This window comes from Panthera uncia, chromosome B1, assembly GCF_023721935.1.
Source record: "Panthera uncia isolate 11264 chromosome B1, Puncia_PCG_1.0, whole genome shotgun sequence".
In the NCBI taxonomy this organism is placed as follows: Eukaryota; Metazoa; Chordata; class Mammalia; order Carnivora; family Felidae; genus Panthera; species Panthera uncia.
The window spans coordinates 195821134-195838020 of NC_064811.1; the positions used below are offsets into that span (position 1 = coordinate 195821134).

The 16887-nt window shown below is 48.6% G+C and overlaps 1 protein-coding gene across 1 annotated transcript; it reads right to left on the reverse strand.

The window, feature by feature from the left end:
* Positions 1-9236: 9236 nt before the first annotated feature.
* LOC125922525 (translation initiation factor IF-2-like) lies at positions 9237-10833 on the reverse strand. The gene is made up of 2 exons (XM_049630104.1): positions 10791-10833; positions 9237-10225 (listed from the first exon to the last, which is right to left on the reverse strand). The coding sequence occupies exons 1-2, from the start codon at positions 10831-10833 to the stop codon at positions 9237-9239; spliced, it is 1032 nt and encodes a 343-aa protein (XP_049486061.1).
* Between the last annotated feature and the right edge of the window lie 6054 nt (positions 10834-16887).

A 16887-nucleotide genomic window follows, 5' to 3' on the forward strand; every position in this document is an offset into this window, starting at 1 on the left:
GCCCCAAGGTGAAAACACTTCAGCTTCCTGTTGTGGGGGAGTCCACTGAAGGACAGATACTCTAACCGAGGGGTCACTCTCTGCTGCTCTGGTTAACGTGTCAGCACAGTCATGAGAAGAACAGACCCTCAACCTAGATGGAGAGTGACGACAGTCACAGGGAGACTGGATCCTGCATGTCTTAATCCAAAGATCCAATACAAATGTCCCCCAAGTATCCAAGGCATTGCTGGGCCCTCTACACTTCCTGAGAACAAGGCAGTGTCCTCTATATGAGCAAGATGGCTGGTCTTACTGTCCTCCTGGGTCTCTTCCCCAGCGAGCGGCAGAATGGTGGCTGTCTCATTTCCGCCACACAGCAATCCCGGCTAGGAAGATCTATCTTTTTATTGTTTTCCTCTCGCAGAAATTCAATCTCACTCAGCATTTTCTTTAGTCTGGTATCAGAACTGACAGCCCTGTACGGGAGTAGAATGAGAGGTAACAGTGCTGGTGCACGGATTTCTATTATCTCCTAGCCCCCTGGGGCCCTCCTCCCACCGCCTGCTTCCTTACCTTCCGGAAGCCCAGATTCACAGGGGGGCTGTTCTCAAGACAATTAGCAAATCCCTGCAAAGTTCTCTACTTCAGCTTCTTCCGAGGCTTCTGAATACAATGTTCTCCGTATATTTATGATTTAACTTAGAGCATCATCTGCTTAAACACATGTCAATCTTATACCATAGAGCATAGTTTCAGAGACGGACAATACTTACATAAACACATAGGGCCCTTGATTGCCTTTGGATAGATCAGTTCCATTGATTAGTTCCATTTACAAATAAGGTAATGTTGGGCAGGGGGTAGTAAAGTCCTGGGGAGAGACAATAGCTGCTGTTAGTAGTCATTTTTCCATCGAGTGCCCAAGGGCTTGTCAGCCTCTTGCTAACACTGTTTGCAATTGAGGCTGGGCACACTGTGTTTCTAATGGAAGTAGGGATCTGTGGGAATGGCTTCATGTGGCAATCCAGGAAGGGCAGCTGGAGTTGTGTCAGGAACAGGCTTCTCCCATCCCAGGTCATTTACCATGTCATGGACTGCATTTAGCACCTTCCCCTCTGACACAGCACAATCTGGGTGACCCTGCCTGTGATCAAATGATCCATAGTTTGTAAATACACATTCACAGTAGGATTCCCAAACCTGGGTCCATGCTCAAAAAAAAAAAAAAAAAAAAAAAAAAAAGTAAAACATCTTCTGATTCATTATGTATATACCCCTCTAAACCTGTTCATATGTGTTGTGCCCTCCCCTAGAATTCTCTTCCTTTTTTCCATTGTTGTAGAAATCCCATCTCTCCTCCTGGGTCACCCAAAACCTGGACATATCAGAAAACCTTCAGTACCAACCCCAGATGCATCAGGATGTCATTAAAAAAGCCTGGACCTCATACTTGAGTTTCTGTCTGGTTCCTGATAATTACTTATGTGAGCCAGGACATGTTCATTAATCACCTGGAGTCTACCTTTCTACATAAGCACATACTTGACACATAGTAGGTGTGTTATAGGGGCACCTTCTCTCTTCTTCTGATGATCCCAAGAGGAACCATGCCTGATACCTCTTTGTATTATGGCACCGATCGCAGAATCCTACACATTTCCGAAGCTCAGCATAAATTATATTATTGCTACTGCTGTTGATGTAGCAATCACCTACTATTTTAGATCATACTATAGCTCTGCTCCTCATTGAAACAGAATAACCTAAGAATGAACTGTTTTGTGGTAATTCCAAGGATGCCAACTATTGCTTTTTAGAGAAGCTTTTCCAATAGGAAAGATTTTGTATATATAGCTTCAGGAAATATTTTAGAGGGATCTCATTTCAATCAATAAGTAAGGAAGGATAATCCTTCAGGAAAAAAAATATGAAAACATATTTAAACTCAAAGGCAGAACTAAAAAGAATGAGGACAAAGGGAGCTAAACTTGCTTTTTTTTTTCTCTTCAAGTTCTAACTCAGTATTTTTATATAGGGTCTCAAATACTTCTCACAGCAATCTTAAGAAAAAAGTAGATATTCTTTAGGGACGTAGCAATTGATGTCCTTGAGTAACTGCACAGGATCAACCAGCTAGGAAATGGAAGAATTTAGGACATCACCTCCACACCAGGAATGTGTGGGGAGAACACATTCTCCACTTACAGAATGTTGCCCTACAGCCAGACGGAGGAAACAGGGCTTCTAAGGTAACCAGCGATGGTGGCCTTATCAGTCCTTGATCATGTGATGCCTTTCTGAACATGTTTCTTTGCCTTTACTACCATACTTTGCTCAAATCTCCAGGGATTTTGCTTTCTCAGTGAAAGGTCAGGCTAGTTCGTAAGAGGTGACTATGACAACTCAGAATTCATACAGGTATCTTTGCCTCTTGGGGTGTTCGGGAATACCAAAAGGCCTCCAAGCTTCAAAGGACAAGACTCCGCTAGTGACATTTTAGACATACTGAAATTCAAAGGGATTTGGACAGTTGACATATAAAATATACAGGTAATCATACACTTCGTCTATCCTTGAGGTCAAAGAGAAACGGGCAAGGAGTGGAAGGAAGGAACTCCTGGGTAGGCAGAGGAAGCATGATGGAAATATTCTAGAGCAATCTGTGACTCTTTTATGAGGAGATTTTTACAACACCCTTCTTCACCCCCTGCTCCCCACCACTGCTCAGTCATATTCTTCCCAAAATATGTGAAGGGAGAAGGAGGAGAAGAAGACCAAGCACGTTCAACCTCAATTCTTGGCACCTTTAATGCTCATCCCGGGACCTTCTCTCTAATACAGTCAATCTGGCAGAATGAGGACATGCTACACGACCACGGGTGGAATGAAAGCCCACCAGTATGAGAATCCCCATTTTTCAAATGGAGCCATGGTTCTATGGCTGTTCTCCATGTGTTTTAAAAACAGGCAAATGAAACATTTTAATTCGATGCTTTCTCAATATGAGGAAATCAGTCACCACAAGCAAGATGGATTGATACAACACAGTGGATGGTGTAACTGTCTCCTCCTGATGTCTGAATGTAAGACATTTTCGAGCAAAATGATTATTTCCAGCTTTGTGATTACTGTACAACCACCGACTTTTTAGAAAGAACATATAAAAATCAGAACAGTCCCAGTTCATACCTGAAGACAAATGCAACAATTTGTATTGGAAAGTTGCTGCAGAGGGGTGTGTGTGTGTGTGTGTGTGTGTGTGTGTGTGTGTGTGTTGTGACTGCTTCTTTGCAGGTCTTTCTGATAAAAGGATTATTTTTATATTATAATTTTGGAATGCTTTTCCTTAACTCCCTGAACCTAACAAGAGACATATAAACACTTGTCATTATATAGTTACCTGAAGAAGAAGAAAATGCTAAAAGTAGGATAAGAAAGGAAGAATCAGGACTTTAGAGTTAGCGTAAATATGAACCCAAACTCTCTTTTCTAGCTAAAGAAATTGAGTCTCAGAAGGGAGGTAGTTTTGCCAAAAGCATCAAGCTAGAGAAAATGTTCAGCCCTTCTAAAAGTTCATCTCTTTGGAGAATGGCTATCTGCGGAAGTCTCTGGAAAAAGTCACCTACTTCTAGGCAACTGTCCCTAAAGCTAGATAAACTTTTGGTTGTGTTTTCACAACAGTATCGAGACCTGGAGAAGCAACCAAATCTCTCCTCACTGATCTAATGACCTCAGTATTAGACCGTGCTGGTAGCTATTAAAAGCATCTCTGCCCTAGGTTTGTTTTAGTGCAAGAAGAAAGCATTATTAATGAACATTCAGAAGGTCATGTCATCTAGTTCCGGACTGAGGTTTTCAAGCTTGCTGGTGTTCTGCAAGCCTTGGGAAAGAGCCAGGTGTGAAGCAGCCTTTCAAGCTGATCTTAAAAGTCATAGTCAATAAAGCCTGTGCTTTTCCCCACATGGATTCTTGTGGGATTCACCTTGAGACAATCTGGGGGATGTTGACTGAATGCGTTCCTTTTTCACTACCAAACTCCACTTTGCCACTCCTAAAATGTGGATCAGAGCAGATGGGTAAGCCTTTCTCCATCTGGGTTGTTTTCTTCTCTCCTCCTTCAGAGATTGACTGGATAGAAAAGGAAAATCATATTTTTTTGATCATTGTGCTATGTATCAACTGTTGTTAACTTTCCAACAGGACTATGAGGTAAGTATCATTTGATGTATTTTCAGATGATCAAACTTAGATTAGGTGGTTTTTAATGTCCCCTGTTTAGAAAGTGGCAGATATGGGATTTAAAGCATGACATTGTGACCACAAACTAAACCCCCATACCAATGGTTCCCAAAAATGGTCCCAGCATGCCCCGGTGTCACCTAGAAACTTGTAAGAAATGTAAATTCTTGGGCCCCATCCCAGACATGCTGAATCAGAAGCACCACGATTGGGGTCAGAAATCTGTGCTTCGGGGCGCCTGGGTGGCGCAGTCGGTTAAGCGTCCGACTTCAGCCAGGTCACGATCTCACGGTCCATGAGTTCGAGCCCCGCGTCAGGCTCTGGGCTGATGGCTCGGAGCCTGGAGCCTGTTTCCGATTCTGTGTCTCCCTCTCTCTCTGCCCCTCCCCCGTTCATGCTCTGTCTCTCTCTGTCCCAAAAATAAATAAAAAACGTTGAAAAAAAAAAAAAGAAATCTGTGTTTCAACAAGCCTTCTGTGCCATTTTGAGGCACACGGAAGCCTGCATTTTGGGCCTCTTTAATTTGGCTACCTGTTTGTGAAAGAAGAGAATGCAGAATTTTCTCCTCCTTCCCAGTGGATCACTTATAACATGGTTTGTCTTCTCAGATTGATTTAACACATCTTAGTTTCCTACATCCTAATACCATTCATCTGTCTTCTGTTTATGTCATTTACAAAGCGAAAGTAATCTCCATATACATACACATATATACATATGTATGTTTATATACACATATACATGTAGTTAAGGGTGTCCTTTTGTTAAAAAACATTGAAAAGTACTCAGCTTATTTATTTTCAAACCATGCACTGAGCATAGTTTTAAAAATCAAGATTTATATGAGTAAATAGTTTGCAAATAGTCACAGGATCTGTTTTTTTTTTTTTAATTTTTTTTTTTATGGTCTAGCAAACAGTCTATCTTGGAGAATGCTCTACGCACACTTGAAAAGAATGTGTAGTCTGCCGATATTGAGCAGAGTGTTCTATAGATGCCTGGCTCTGTTCTTTCATAAAGCAACCACAGGAGCGGAGAGGCCCATTTGTGAGAGCACCGGAGCCCAGGCTTGGGTGCTACTCAGTGTGGGCGGCGTGGGGGGTGGGGAGTAGACATGGTCTGTAAATGTTGATGTAGTGAAAGGCTGAGTGTTAGTCACCATCTGGTCCTTAGTAAGATGTGACCTCCTACAAAGTCACGTGATTCCTGAAAGACCCCCCCCCCCTTTCCTCCTCCTCACAAGGGGCGGGGGTGGTGATCATGTCATCCATGTTATTGAGATTATGTATCAAAGGCGTCTGCAAACTATCAGCAATTATTCTGACTTCTGCTTTAATTCCTTGAGCATCCAATCTTCTTGCTCCTCCAAGATAGGCATTGCATTTAGGGAAACAGGAATCCTGTGGCTCTGACAATTTACCCAGTTCCATAGTCACCCCTCACATTTTAGTCCGTGACATTAAAAAAGCCAAACAGTGACCCGCTTAGCATTCACGACAGCATACTGTATTCTCTAAGATTTTCATGCATGCATTGCTTTTCTGGTGAACGAGCATTCTCATTTGTGCAAAGTTTTTAATTCCTCATTGTATCTCAGGTATCCTGTTCCTATTTTCTGTCCCCTCCTCAGGCCATTTCACTTAAAACCACTCTCCCTCTTCATTTACAAGACTTTCAGAGGTTTCTATTGCCATCCCACCACCTGAGTCTTAATAAGGTAGTTTTTACCTGCTCAACTCCCATTGCTGAGTGCCAAAAATATCGCTAGTACTGCTTAGCCAGAAGCCTGAGAATTAAGACAGTAGTATGCCTACGGCTGGGAGAAAAAAATAAAACAAAACAAAACAAAACACCTCAATGCAAAAGCACGGTGTTCCAGACACTGCAGGCCAAAACAGAAAAGTGGTCACAAATCTGCCTGGTGTGAATTCCCCACAGTACCTGATTTAACTCTAATCCCATTTGGTTAATGCTGCTCTAAATAACTGGCATTAGAATTGTGATATAAATCAAGGATTTCACATCCATTTAACAATCAAAGGGGGAAAGAGCTCCTAGGAACATAATCATGGCCTTCATCTACAGCCTGATTACATGAAGGGGGCAAGAGAGTTCCAGAGGGGCTTTCTAAAAGCAAGTAGGGGTCCTCGGATCAACTAAGGGACCACCAATTTCTCTGCAACACCCAACAAGGAAAGCTTGACACTAGATGGCAGCAACACCACATGCTTTTCTCCCAAACGAAACCTTAAGGTCTTGGGGATTAAAAAATCTCGTATTATTAACACACAAACACAACCAGATTACAAGATCAGTCGATCTTATTTGACAGCCCTCTCCCCACCCTCACCATACTTAAGATCAAGGAGCAATTTGGCAGGAACTACTGTAACTCTCTGACACATGATCTGGGCAAAGAAAATGCCCCACCTAGATCGCAGCAAGAAAAGGTAGTTATGGTTATTGGGGATCATTGTTTCCTAAAAATGAGAGTCGGACAGTTTTTTTGTACCCCAGAGAAAGGGGGTGGCGTTAAAGACCTTAAGCAGGACCCAAGAAACATGAAGTTCAAACTACAGCCTGGGGACTGTCACACACGCGTAAGAGTATTGGGTTGTGCCGGTGACACTCAGCGTTGCTGATTGGGATCCGAATAAAACAAAAATCATCTATGCATCCAGACCAGGATGGTTACATTTTGGAAATGATTTTTTAATGGGAGAGATCCTTCTTGGTGACATTAGTCATTAAGGATAGCAGTGGAAAGACAAGACTCTGTTTCTCAAGAAGTCAGCTCTTTAGCCTTCTAAAACCAATTTTTTTGTTTGTTCCTGATGAGAAGCTGCAAATGAACTATTGGAGCACTTAATGGGTCTTAGAACACATTTCTGTTGACTTGCTGATTTACGGGTACCGTCTGGGATCTGATCTGAAGTCACAGAGGGATGATCCTCCCCTCTAAATGCCCAGTTTAGCCCAAAGAATAGAACTCATGGAATCCACTGGGAATTCCCCAATGCTTGAGCCATTTTGCCCTCTTATTCTCCCTCCAGGGAGAGCTACGACATAATAGGACTCTGCATGTATCTAAGTCATGTCTACTAACACTGCAACTTTCAGAGAAGCACATTTGGTTCCTCATATTTGGAAGCTCATATCTCTGTTGAGAGAGACCTTGGTTTTGATGGCACTCCCAGTTCCTGGTAGGCTGTAGGGAGGCTGAGGAAATCATGCTTTGGGGCTTACATTTCAAGATTGTAACCCTTCATTTTCTGGATGGTCATCACATTCTTGTGTAGCCTAGAGACCATTGGGGCAAGGAGAATATAAGAGAAATAAGGCAGGAATGTAAGAAATTATTCTGAAGTTGTCAGCCGATTCAGTCTTGAACACTGAAAGAGACAAGGGTAAAGCACCATGGGCAATTGTCAACCATGGGCTCTCCATTCCACCAAAGGCATTCAGTGATGGGGCGGATCGGCGATTAGTATCAACGGTGACTGTGTTTCTGGAGATAAAATGGAATCCTCTCTTACTAAGGTGTGGGGTGTCCATGTTCTGGTTCCCTCCAATCCTCTAATGGAGTTACTAAACCTTTTTTGGTCAGAAGTGATAAATCCTTTAAATGACCCTTTGTTAGTGCTAGCACTCACTTGTGGTTTCTGTCTTGTATGGACTTCGCGGCATTCCCTAAAATGCCTTGCCTTACATATTCCCCAGAGATTGCATAAACACATTTTTTTTTTTTTTTTTTTTTTTTTTAATTTGGGGAGGGCGGAATCTGGTTCATTCTACCAACCACTTGCCGTTCTAGGGCTCTGTTCTCTCTCTGCTGGCTTCATCCCTTTAGCAGATTCAGAAAGGATCTCTGTCTCTTTTCTCTTAAAGTCTCTACCCAGCCCATTAAATCTGACACAGTTCCACTTGAAGATTTGCCAACCTGCCGTCTCTCTTGCCTAGACCATGTTATCAATTCCAGACGTCCTGCCTGATTTTGAATTTCATCTGAACCTAAGTTTGTTCACAGATAACCCTAACACGACCTAAGTCAGGAAATAGGAAAATCGGTCTAACTTCTTGCAGATAGCCATCATGCCCAAAGATCTCAAAATAATAATAATTATTATTTTATTTCATTTTATTTTAATGTTCATCTTTGCTCCTTGGGGTTAGAGCTTGCGGGCTGTCTCCACCCGCATTTCTTTTCCAAGTTACGCAGGGGGCTCCTCTCAGGTCAGCGGGGAGAGAGACACCAGCAGGTGGAGGCCGGCCCCCGCCCCCGCACAGTCCCTCCTGTGCGCTCGAGTGGCCGGATGGCGCGGCCTCTCCCCGCGCGTGGCTGGGTGTCCCCCACCGGAGCGGCTGCCGAGCCTCCTTTTTCCAGCCTGCGCGCCGCTGCTGCTGCTGCTGCTGCTGCTGCTGCTGCGCCCCAGGCCGCACGAGCAAGGCGCGGGGTGCGCGGGGAGCGCGGGGCCCGAGGCCGGGCTGTGTCTGGGGCTGCGCCGAGCCCAGCCTCCTTCCCCTCTCCGCGGGTAGGGATGGTTGAGTCCAGCCGCCGCCGCGGCGGCTCCTTGTGCCGCTAGCAGCCTGTCTCCTGCGCTCCCCGCCTTCCCTCTCCGGGCTGGCTCTCCTCCCCCCGCCCTCCCTGCGCCCCCTCCCTCCCTCCCTGCCTGCCTCCCTCCCTCCCGCGGCTCCCACTCGCCGGCTCGCTCTCCAGCTGCCTCGGCTCCGGCTCTCGCCCGGCTGCGCGCTCGCTCCGCGCCGGCCCCCGCCCGCAGCCTCGCCGCCTCGGAGCCTCTCCCCGCCCGGAGCCGCTCAGCCCCGCAGTGGCTCGGGACCGATGCTACGGGCGGGCGGCGAGCCGGGCGCGCGGACCTGCGGGAGGCGTCGGGTGCGCGGCGGCTCGGGGCGGCGGGACCCCTCTCCGGCTCGCCCTGCCCGCCGCTGACCGCTCGGCCCGGTGCGTGGCCCCGCCGAGCCCCCGACAAGCGCCCGCGCCGCCGCGAGCGTGTGGACTATCTGCAGACATGACTGCGCGGAGGAGACGCGAGCGGCCGCTCCTGCTCCCGGCGCTGCTGGTGCTGTGCGCGGGGCTCCTCGCTGCGGCCAAGGGTAAGGCGGGCTCGCCTGCTGCCGGGGGACGCGGGCGAGCCCTGCGAGGGCCCCGCTCGCGGGCGCGGGGGCGCGTTCGGGGGCGGGCAGGGTGCCGGGGCCGGCGCCGGCCGGCGGGGGGCTCCATCGCGGACGCCCGGGACCCGGGCTGCCGTGGCCTCCCCACCGCCCTGTCTCCCCCTCCCCTCCTTCCCCTTCCCGCGGCCGGCACGACGCGCTCTCCGTGTTTCGGCGGGGCGCGGTGGGCTGCCGGGGAGGAAGGAGCCCGACTGGGGCTGCACCTGCGCCGTGGCGAGCGACGCCGCCTGCTCCGGGATGTGGCACGGCGGGTCGGGGCGGCTCGGCCGGTCCCCGGGACTTTCCCCGGACCCCGGGGGGCTGCCAAAGTGGCCCGGGCGAAGCCGGCCTCGCAAGTTCTGGCTCTCCAGGGGTTCGGGGCGGCTGGGGCGGGGGGGGGGGGGTGGTGGTAGTGGGAGCCAGTGGGCAAGCCCGCCTGCCGCCCGGGCTCCCCGCACCCGCGCGCCCGCTCGGCCGCCCCTTCCTCCTCCTCCAGCGGACCCCGGGAGGACTGCCTGGCCGGCCGCCTCCGTAAGGTCGCCCCCGTCTCCCTCTGCCTGGACTTCGCTCCTCGCAAGTTGGCAGGAGCTGGCGAGGTGCGTGGGGGACGCGGGGAGACCCGGCTGGGGCTCCACCTCGCTGGTGCCCGCTGTGGCCACGGGGCTGTACCCCTTGCTCCGTCTGGTCCAGAGAAGGAGTCTCCCCGGGTCACTCCCGGGGCTGGGAGCTCTGTGAACTTGGTTTTCTCCTTGAAACGACTTGGGAATGTTCTCCTGCAAGTAGCCTACAGGCTGCGATGTCGGGGCTGGCGGGAGCCCCGGCGTTTGTCTATTCTCTGGGAAAGAAAACAGGCTCGCTCTTGATTCCGGGAGAGGGGGGAGGAGGGACCCAGAGGAGCTGGAGAGAGGGGATATTGATTGATTTTCACATTGCAAAGTGCCTGCCCCCCTTCCTCATTTTGGCCTCCTTGCGTGCCCCTCGTATCCATCGACACCCCATCGTCCCGCTCCTGGGAACGTCTATATCTAAATACGTTTTTTTTTCTTTTCCTTTTTGAAGGGTGCTGTCACATCTCGCGCGCGCGCGCGTGTGTGTGTGTGTGTGTTTTCTAATGGCCACTTGCTCTTTCCCCACATATTATCCCCCCCCCTTCCCTCTCTAGATTCTTCCATTTTTTTCCCCACCCTTTTTTTATTCCTTGAGTGTTCCAGATTCGAGGGTGATTGACAAGGCGAAGGAGGACTGTCTCTGGTTCCATTAGGAAACTCCAGATGGGCCTGGCCTGGAGAGAGATGGAGAGAATGGCAGATTAGGCTTCCCCTCCCGGCCGCCCTTCCCCACCCGGCGGCCAGGGCCCGTGGAGAGCCGACCGCCAGGCACCAGACCCTCCACGCGCGCACTCGCCCCTACGACAGGGTGTCGGTGGGAATGCGCCCCCGACATCTCAGGGAGCGCAAATGTTTGGTGTTAGTCGCCTGAACTCCCGGTCGCTCCGGATCGGGGACCCTCCGGCAGACACCTACCTATCCTCTGCCCACGGGCCCAGCTCGGTCCGGACGCCCTGCCTTGGGCGCCACTGTTGGAGCTGCTGCGGAGGCGCGGCGGGCCGAGCAGGGGCGGGTGGGCAGCGGCCTTGGGTCTCGCCGGCCTGGCTGGGAACACAGAGGCGAAGCGAGCGAAGTCCGGGCGAAGAGGGCTATCTCCGGGAAGTGCGTGCGGGTTTATTTTCCCTCGGGTCGGGGCAGGGGCCTGCGGACAGACCCTGGCTGTGCCCGGCCGAGCCCCTGCGTGGGGAGGAAACACCTGCTACGCAACTCGGCAAAACTTCCCACCCCTTCGCGCTGCACTCCAAGTCCAGCTGTGCCCCCGCGGCCGCCTCCTTCCCCAGGCAGGCGGCGCAGCTTCCGAGCGCATTCTCGGTTCCCCGCGGTTCCGCGCGCTCCGAGAGCCCTTCCCCCGCAATTAGCAGGGGTTGCTGCGCGGAGACGGCGGCGGTGGCCCTGCCGGAGCTGCTTAGTAATCCGCACACGTGTGCCGGGCGGATTCCGCCCCCTCGCGGGTGGGCCGAGGCAGTGGGCGGGAGTGTGCTGGTGGGCCTGGGGCGCGGGCTGCCGGGGCGGGTCCTGGGGCTGTCCGGGCAGGGGCCCCAAGTCCCGGGCGCCCGGAGCCTGGGGGAGCTTCCGCGGGGACCAGGGCGCCCCCTGCCCCCGGGGGGGGGGGGGGGGGGGGGGGGGGGGTCCCAGGTCCTGGATGTAGGAGACAAGAAGTGGAGTCCGGGGTCCCAGGCCCCTGGCGTGCGCGGCGCGAGAGTCGGGGGTGCGTGTGTGTATTTACGCGTGGAGGGGACCGGGCGACCGCGGTCACTGCGCTGTTTCCAGACCTAGGTGGGGGGGGGGGGGGTGCGCGAGGCTCCTGGATCACCCCCGCGGGGCTGGGGCCCCGTTTTCTCTGCGCCCGAAGGGTCAAGTGCGAGCGCAAGTGGCCGCGTGGGAGCTGGCTGCAGGCAGGAGGCTGGTGAAGCCAGCCCCGGAGTCGCCCTTAGAGCGCGGTGGCAGCTAGGGCGGGGTCCCATCCCCCCCCCCCACCCCCCCACCCCCCCGGCTGAGGGAAGCCTTGAGGGCTAAGGTGGAGCCTCTGCCCCCCGGGGTGCCTGCCAGCCGTGGGGCTTCCCCGAGGAGGAGCGCTTGGGAGCCGAGCTGCGCGCGCCCAGGTGGCGGCTCCCGTGGTGGCGAAGGCAGGAGGAGTTTTTGATGCGTGGGGTGTAATTCGTGACCTGTTTGCGGAGTCGTGAGAGGCTGCAGGCAGCTGCAGTTTTGGTCTGTAGGACCCGGTGGATCCCTACCCGGTGGTCAGCTTCAGGTGACGGTGCTTTCCGCTTCGGTGCAAACTTGGGGGGTCCCCGGATTCAATTCTGATGCCTTCTTCCCTTTTGATTATTGCAATCGTGAAGGTTGAGTCCCGAGGGTGCTTACCTCCCCCAAAACAGCACGTTTTCAGGGACCGCGGGAGAGGGAAAGGCTTTCAGAGTTTTCTTCTAGTAAATAGGCGGCGTCAGTCATTCCGTGAGCTCTCAGATTTGCACCCTGATCAGGGGCCAATCTACTGGCTGTTTGGGTGCGCAAAGTTTGCTTTGCTTCTCAATCGTTTCCCGTGTCTGTGCAGGGACAAGAAAGCAGTTATTTGCAAGCGTTACTCAGAAAGTGTCCTAAAAGAGGAGCATATATAGTAGCTCTGTGGTCTCCCAGAGGAAGTGTGGGAGTGAAAGGTGGAGGGCTTGTCAAAATTCCCAGTTCTAACATTCACTAACCCACCCAGCGAAGAGATTGAAGCATGCATTCCCACAATTTCACAGCAACCGTATAACGCAACTCACACACGCGCACAGAGAGAAGCCTTCCCAAATCTGCATGCTTCTAGGTGAGTTACCTTGTTAACAATTCGTATCACCAAGAAGGATGCTGAGACCTTACACTCGCGGGCCACATTGCTTTACGGTTGAGCCACTCCTCAGGTACTCTCTCTTGGGAAAGCCAGGAATTCCTGTGAATAAACGACTTTCACAGAAAACCCTTGATCCATCATGTACTGAAAGGTGCATCATCTAAAGGGAAGTTAAAATTTCAGCATTCATGATTCCTATTATTTATTGCATTGTCAAGGGGATTAATTTTTTTTTTTTTTTTTCAATGAGGAACTGTTCAGCCACGAGCTCTGGTGCTTCTGGAACACCTATATAGTCTTAGTTTGGGATTTTAAATCTGTAAACAGGTAAGCAGAAGGAAGGCTTTCTTCCCAAGGGGCAGGCTTTGTAAACTTGAATAGTGGGACAATGAGATCTGAATGAACAAGTCTAGAGGTAGCAAATAGCTGGCCGTAAAATGGTAGGAGAATCCCCCCAGGTCGCAAGCATCTCCACTAACACAGGCCTTGGGAGGAAAGGGAAACACCATTCGCACATTGGCTTTCAGCTGGCCAATCATGCTTGATAAGTAGACTGCCAGAAGTAGGTGCTTGTGAGTTCCTACAGGCAAACCGGGTTCCTCCTGAGGGCAATGCTTCCTTAGTTTCCAGTTGATTGTCTCAAACAAACACCAACAGTGCTTCGAAAATGTCAAGAAAATGGTTTGGCTTCCTTTAAGAAATAGATAAACAAAGGCTCAGTGGCCAGTTAGTGTTCACTGCAGACGATACAGCAAATCCAGTGTAGACATTTCTGAGCTGTCAAAATGCAAATGGCATATTAAATACTCTGTGCTCTACTGAATTCTAAATGTGCCTCCGGTAGGTTTTCTGCTGAGCTCATAGTGAAAATAAGCCACCACAGCTTGCATACATGCAATTTAAACTACACTTTCCCTTTGGCCTATTGTATTTCTTCTGGTTAGGTTCATCTCCCTATAGAATTAAGAAGCTGAATGGGTACTCCTTGCACAGAGTGGATGACAAAGCTCTGTGGTCTTATTTTAATTTCATTGGTTTAGCTGTTAAATCAGAGGAAGACATCTGGGTAAAGGTATAGATATTGTACAGCCTACCATATTTGTACCTTTGGGTTGATGGGCATAGGATTGCTGGACCAGCAGTGGTAAGAGACAGACTCAAGTTCAGATCTCCTCCCATGTTCCGGCAACTGTAAGGACCCGATATGGGAATTGTTTGAAACACTAGAACCGGCTTGGGTGTGCCACCTGAGGCAAAGAGAGAAATACTTTGGCTGGGCTGAGGCTAATTAGTCCTGAAAGAAATCCATCCTTTGACCTCGTCTTCAGTTGTGCAGCCACTGTGCTTAGCTCACCGGATGTCCACGTCAGGACGACCTATCGGTATGAAGATTGAATAATCGTATTGCGGTACTTACCTCAGCGCGAGCAAGCAAGACTTTTCCGCAATGACTTCAAGATGACCTTACCTTGGGCTAGTTGATATATCTGTATTGAAGTTGGAATTTAATCCCTAGTGCTGAGGTTGAGAAGTTCCAGAATTAAAATTCCCCATTACATCACAAAGAATAGAAGAAGTTCGTTTCATTAAACTGGTTAAAAGGGTTGGATGGTAGGAGTCTTTGTGAAAGCAATACTCGCCTTGTTACAGTTCTGCCCCCCCCCCCCCCCCAGCAAAGCAACCTCTTTGGATGTAGATGGAAACACATTTTTTACCCTTTTGAGTTTAGCTGCAATTTCTTTATTTTTTATTTTTAATTTTTTTAACGTTTATTTATTATTGAGTGACAGAGCGTGAACAGGGGAAGGACAGAGAGTGAGGGAGACACAGAATCCGAAGCAGGCTCCAGGCTCCGAGCCGTCAGCTCAAACCCACAAACCGCAAGATCATGACCGGAGCCGAAGTCGGACGCTCCACTGACTGAGCCACCCAGGCGCCCCATTAGCTGCAATTTCTTTAAACCATACTAATTTCTGGGAGAGGAAAACGCCATCCTCGCTTTAGGGAGGTTGTATGATCTCTCTTCATCCTCAAATGGTTTTGCTCTAGCTGCATGAGGGATTTCATCATCCACTAGGCACACTGTCTCATTTACCAAAAGCTACTCCTGAATATATTATAAACATTCTTTTGAGGAGTAACATTTCATCAAATTAAGTTGATCTAGAGTCAGTGTTACTTTGACCCAAAGTGGCAACATTTATCTCCAGCTAAGACTTCTTTGGTGAATGGAAAAAGCAAACAAACAAAACAAAACAGAACAACAAAAAACCCATGCAGCCTGCCATGAGCTCTTGTTAAAAAGAAGTACTATATCTTTTATGTCTCCTACATTTTGCAATTTATTCATTGAAATCTTCTTGCTTTGTCTAGTACTGTTTTTTTGTTTGTTTGTTTGTTTGTTTGTTTTTAGCTTGGGGAAAACTGTACAAGGGAAAGGGATATTTCAGTATTGCCATGTTCTCCAAACAGAAGTAGCAGAAAAGGGATCCATTTTGATACTAAGTCTTAATATTTCTGGTCTTCTACCTTAATACTAACAATCTGAATGTAATTTTGCCCCATTGTTAGCAAAATAATAAATCATGAATAATGCTTTGTGCGTTAAAAATTCCCCTTGTTACTGACATGAACTCAAAGGGAATATAGTTGCAGAGAAGTCAAGTTCTTGGTGGCATTTATCAGCTCATTTCACCATTGAGTCACTTTAAGGATTATTGCAACTGGAGATTTAAATTACATAAAATATTGGCCCGGTTCTCAGTTTTATGTATTTTGGAGATCCTCAACCTCAATAAAATTCAAGAAAAACTAATGTGACATAGAGATATTATAGATGTGCATCCAACTCTCCGGCTGAATGATCCATATAAGAATAAGCCACTTGAGTTGCAGTGGAATCAGAGCAGCTTTGGAGGACGGGGCGCATTTCTCTATCATATTATTGTGGCAACCTTCTGTTTTCTTTTGCACTAAACCTGTCACCTTTATCATTGTAGATGTTGGCATCATGACCATGATGTAGAGTTTTTGAATAGCCTTTTGCAAACTTTGTCTGCATAAGAATCACAGGTCTTGTTTAAATGCAAATTCTGAGGCCTCTCTCCCCAAATGATTCTCAGTAAATGGGTTTTGGATGGTGTCAGAAATCTGCATTTATATATGTATACATGTTATCTATCTACCAAGCCTTCCACCCTTTCAATAAAAGGCATCCGAATCTAATGACCTATTCACTGAGACTTCACAGACTAATTAGCCCACACTGATTTCAAGATGATTATCCTATAGTATGAAATTGTGCAATTATTTCAGAAGATTTCTTCTTTATCATTAGGGCCTCCATGATCAATGTTCATCATTCTGTGCTGTTTTTATTCTTTTAAAAAACGGTTTTACAGCAAAGATGCGATTCAAGCTCCTTGTCCATAATGTTGATATTATGGGAAGACTTCGAGGGATAATTACACTCTTTCGTATGAAAATACCATGTGAATGATTTTATTTTTTTTTCTTTTACTGTTTAGTGAACTCTGATATGATTAGTGTTATGTAAGAAAGAGCTAAATGTGAGATTAAAATTAGAATTATTTGGGGAGTGATCTCTAATGAATTAAAAGCCTTAGAAATTAATTGTGAATTCTAAGCATTTTCCAGATGCCTCGTGAATCCCTGAGCCGTACTGTTGACATGGCTATGTTTCTGAAAACCTGGCCTGATGACTCTCTGAGTGGATTGTCACTCCCTTTTCTATCTGTAAGCTCATAATTAAGACTACAAACCTTTGACTTTTGTGTGGATGGATAATCTTCAGGGTGACATGAAGACACCTTACGAAAATGGGTTCTGCTGGTTAAGGAAATTCACTTTTCTTTCACAGAATGGGCCATAAGAGTACTGTTCAGAGGCCATCAACAATTTTTGTCTCCATGTTTCAAACTATTTCTTTTTATGGTTAGGGAAGTGGTGTACTTTGATGTATCATACAGCTGTGGATAGTTAAGATTTGCAGGGAATGATTGGCACTTCATACAGAAAAGAAGAGGGACCCTGGCA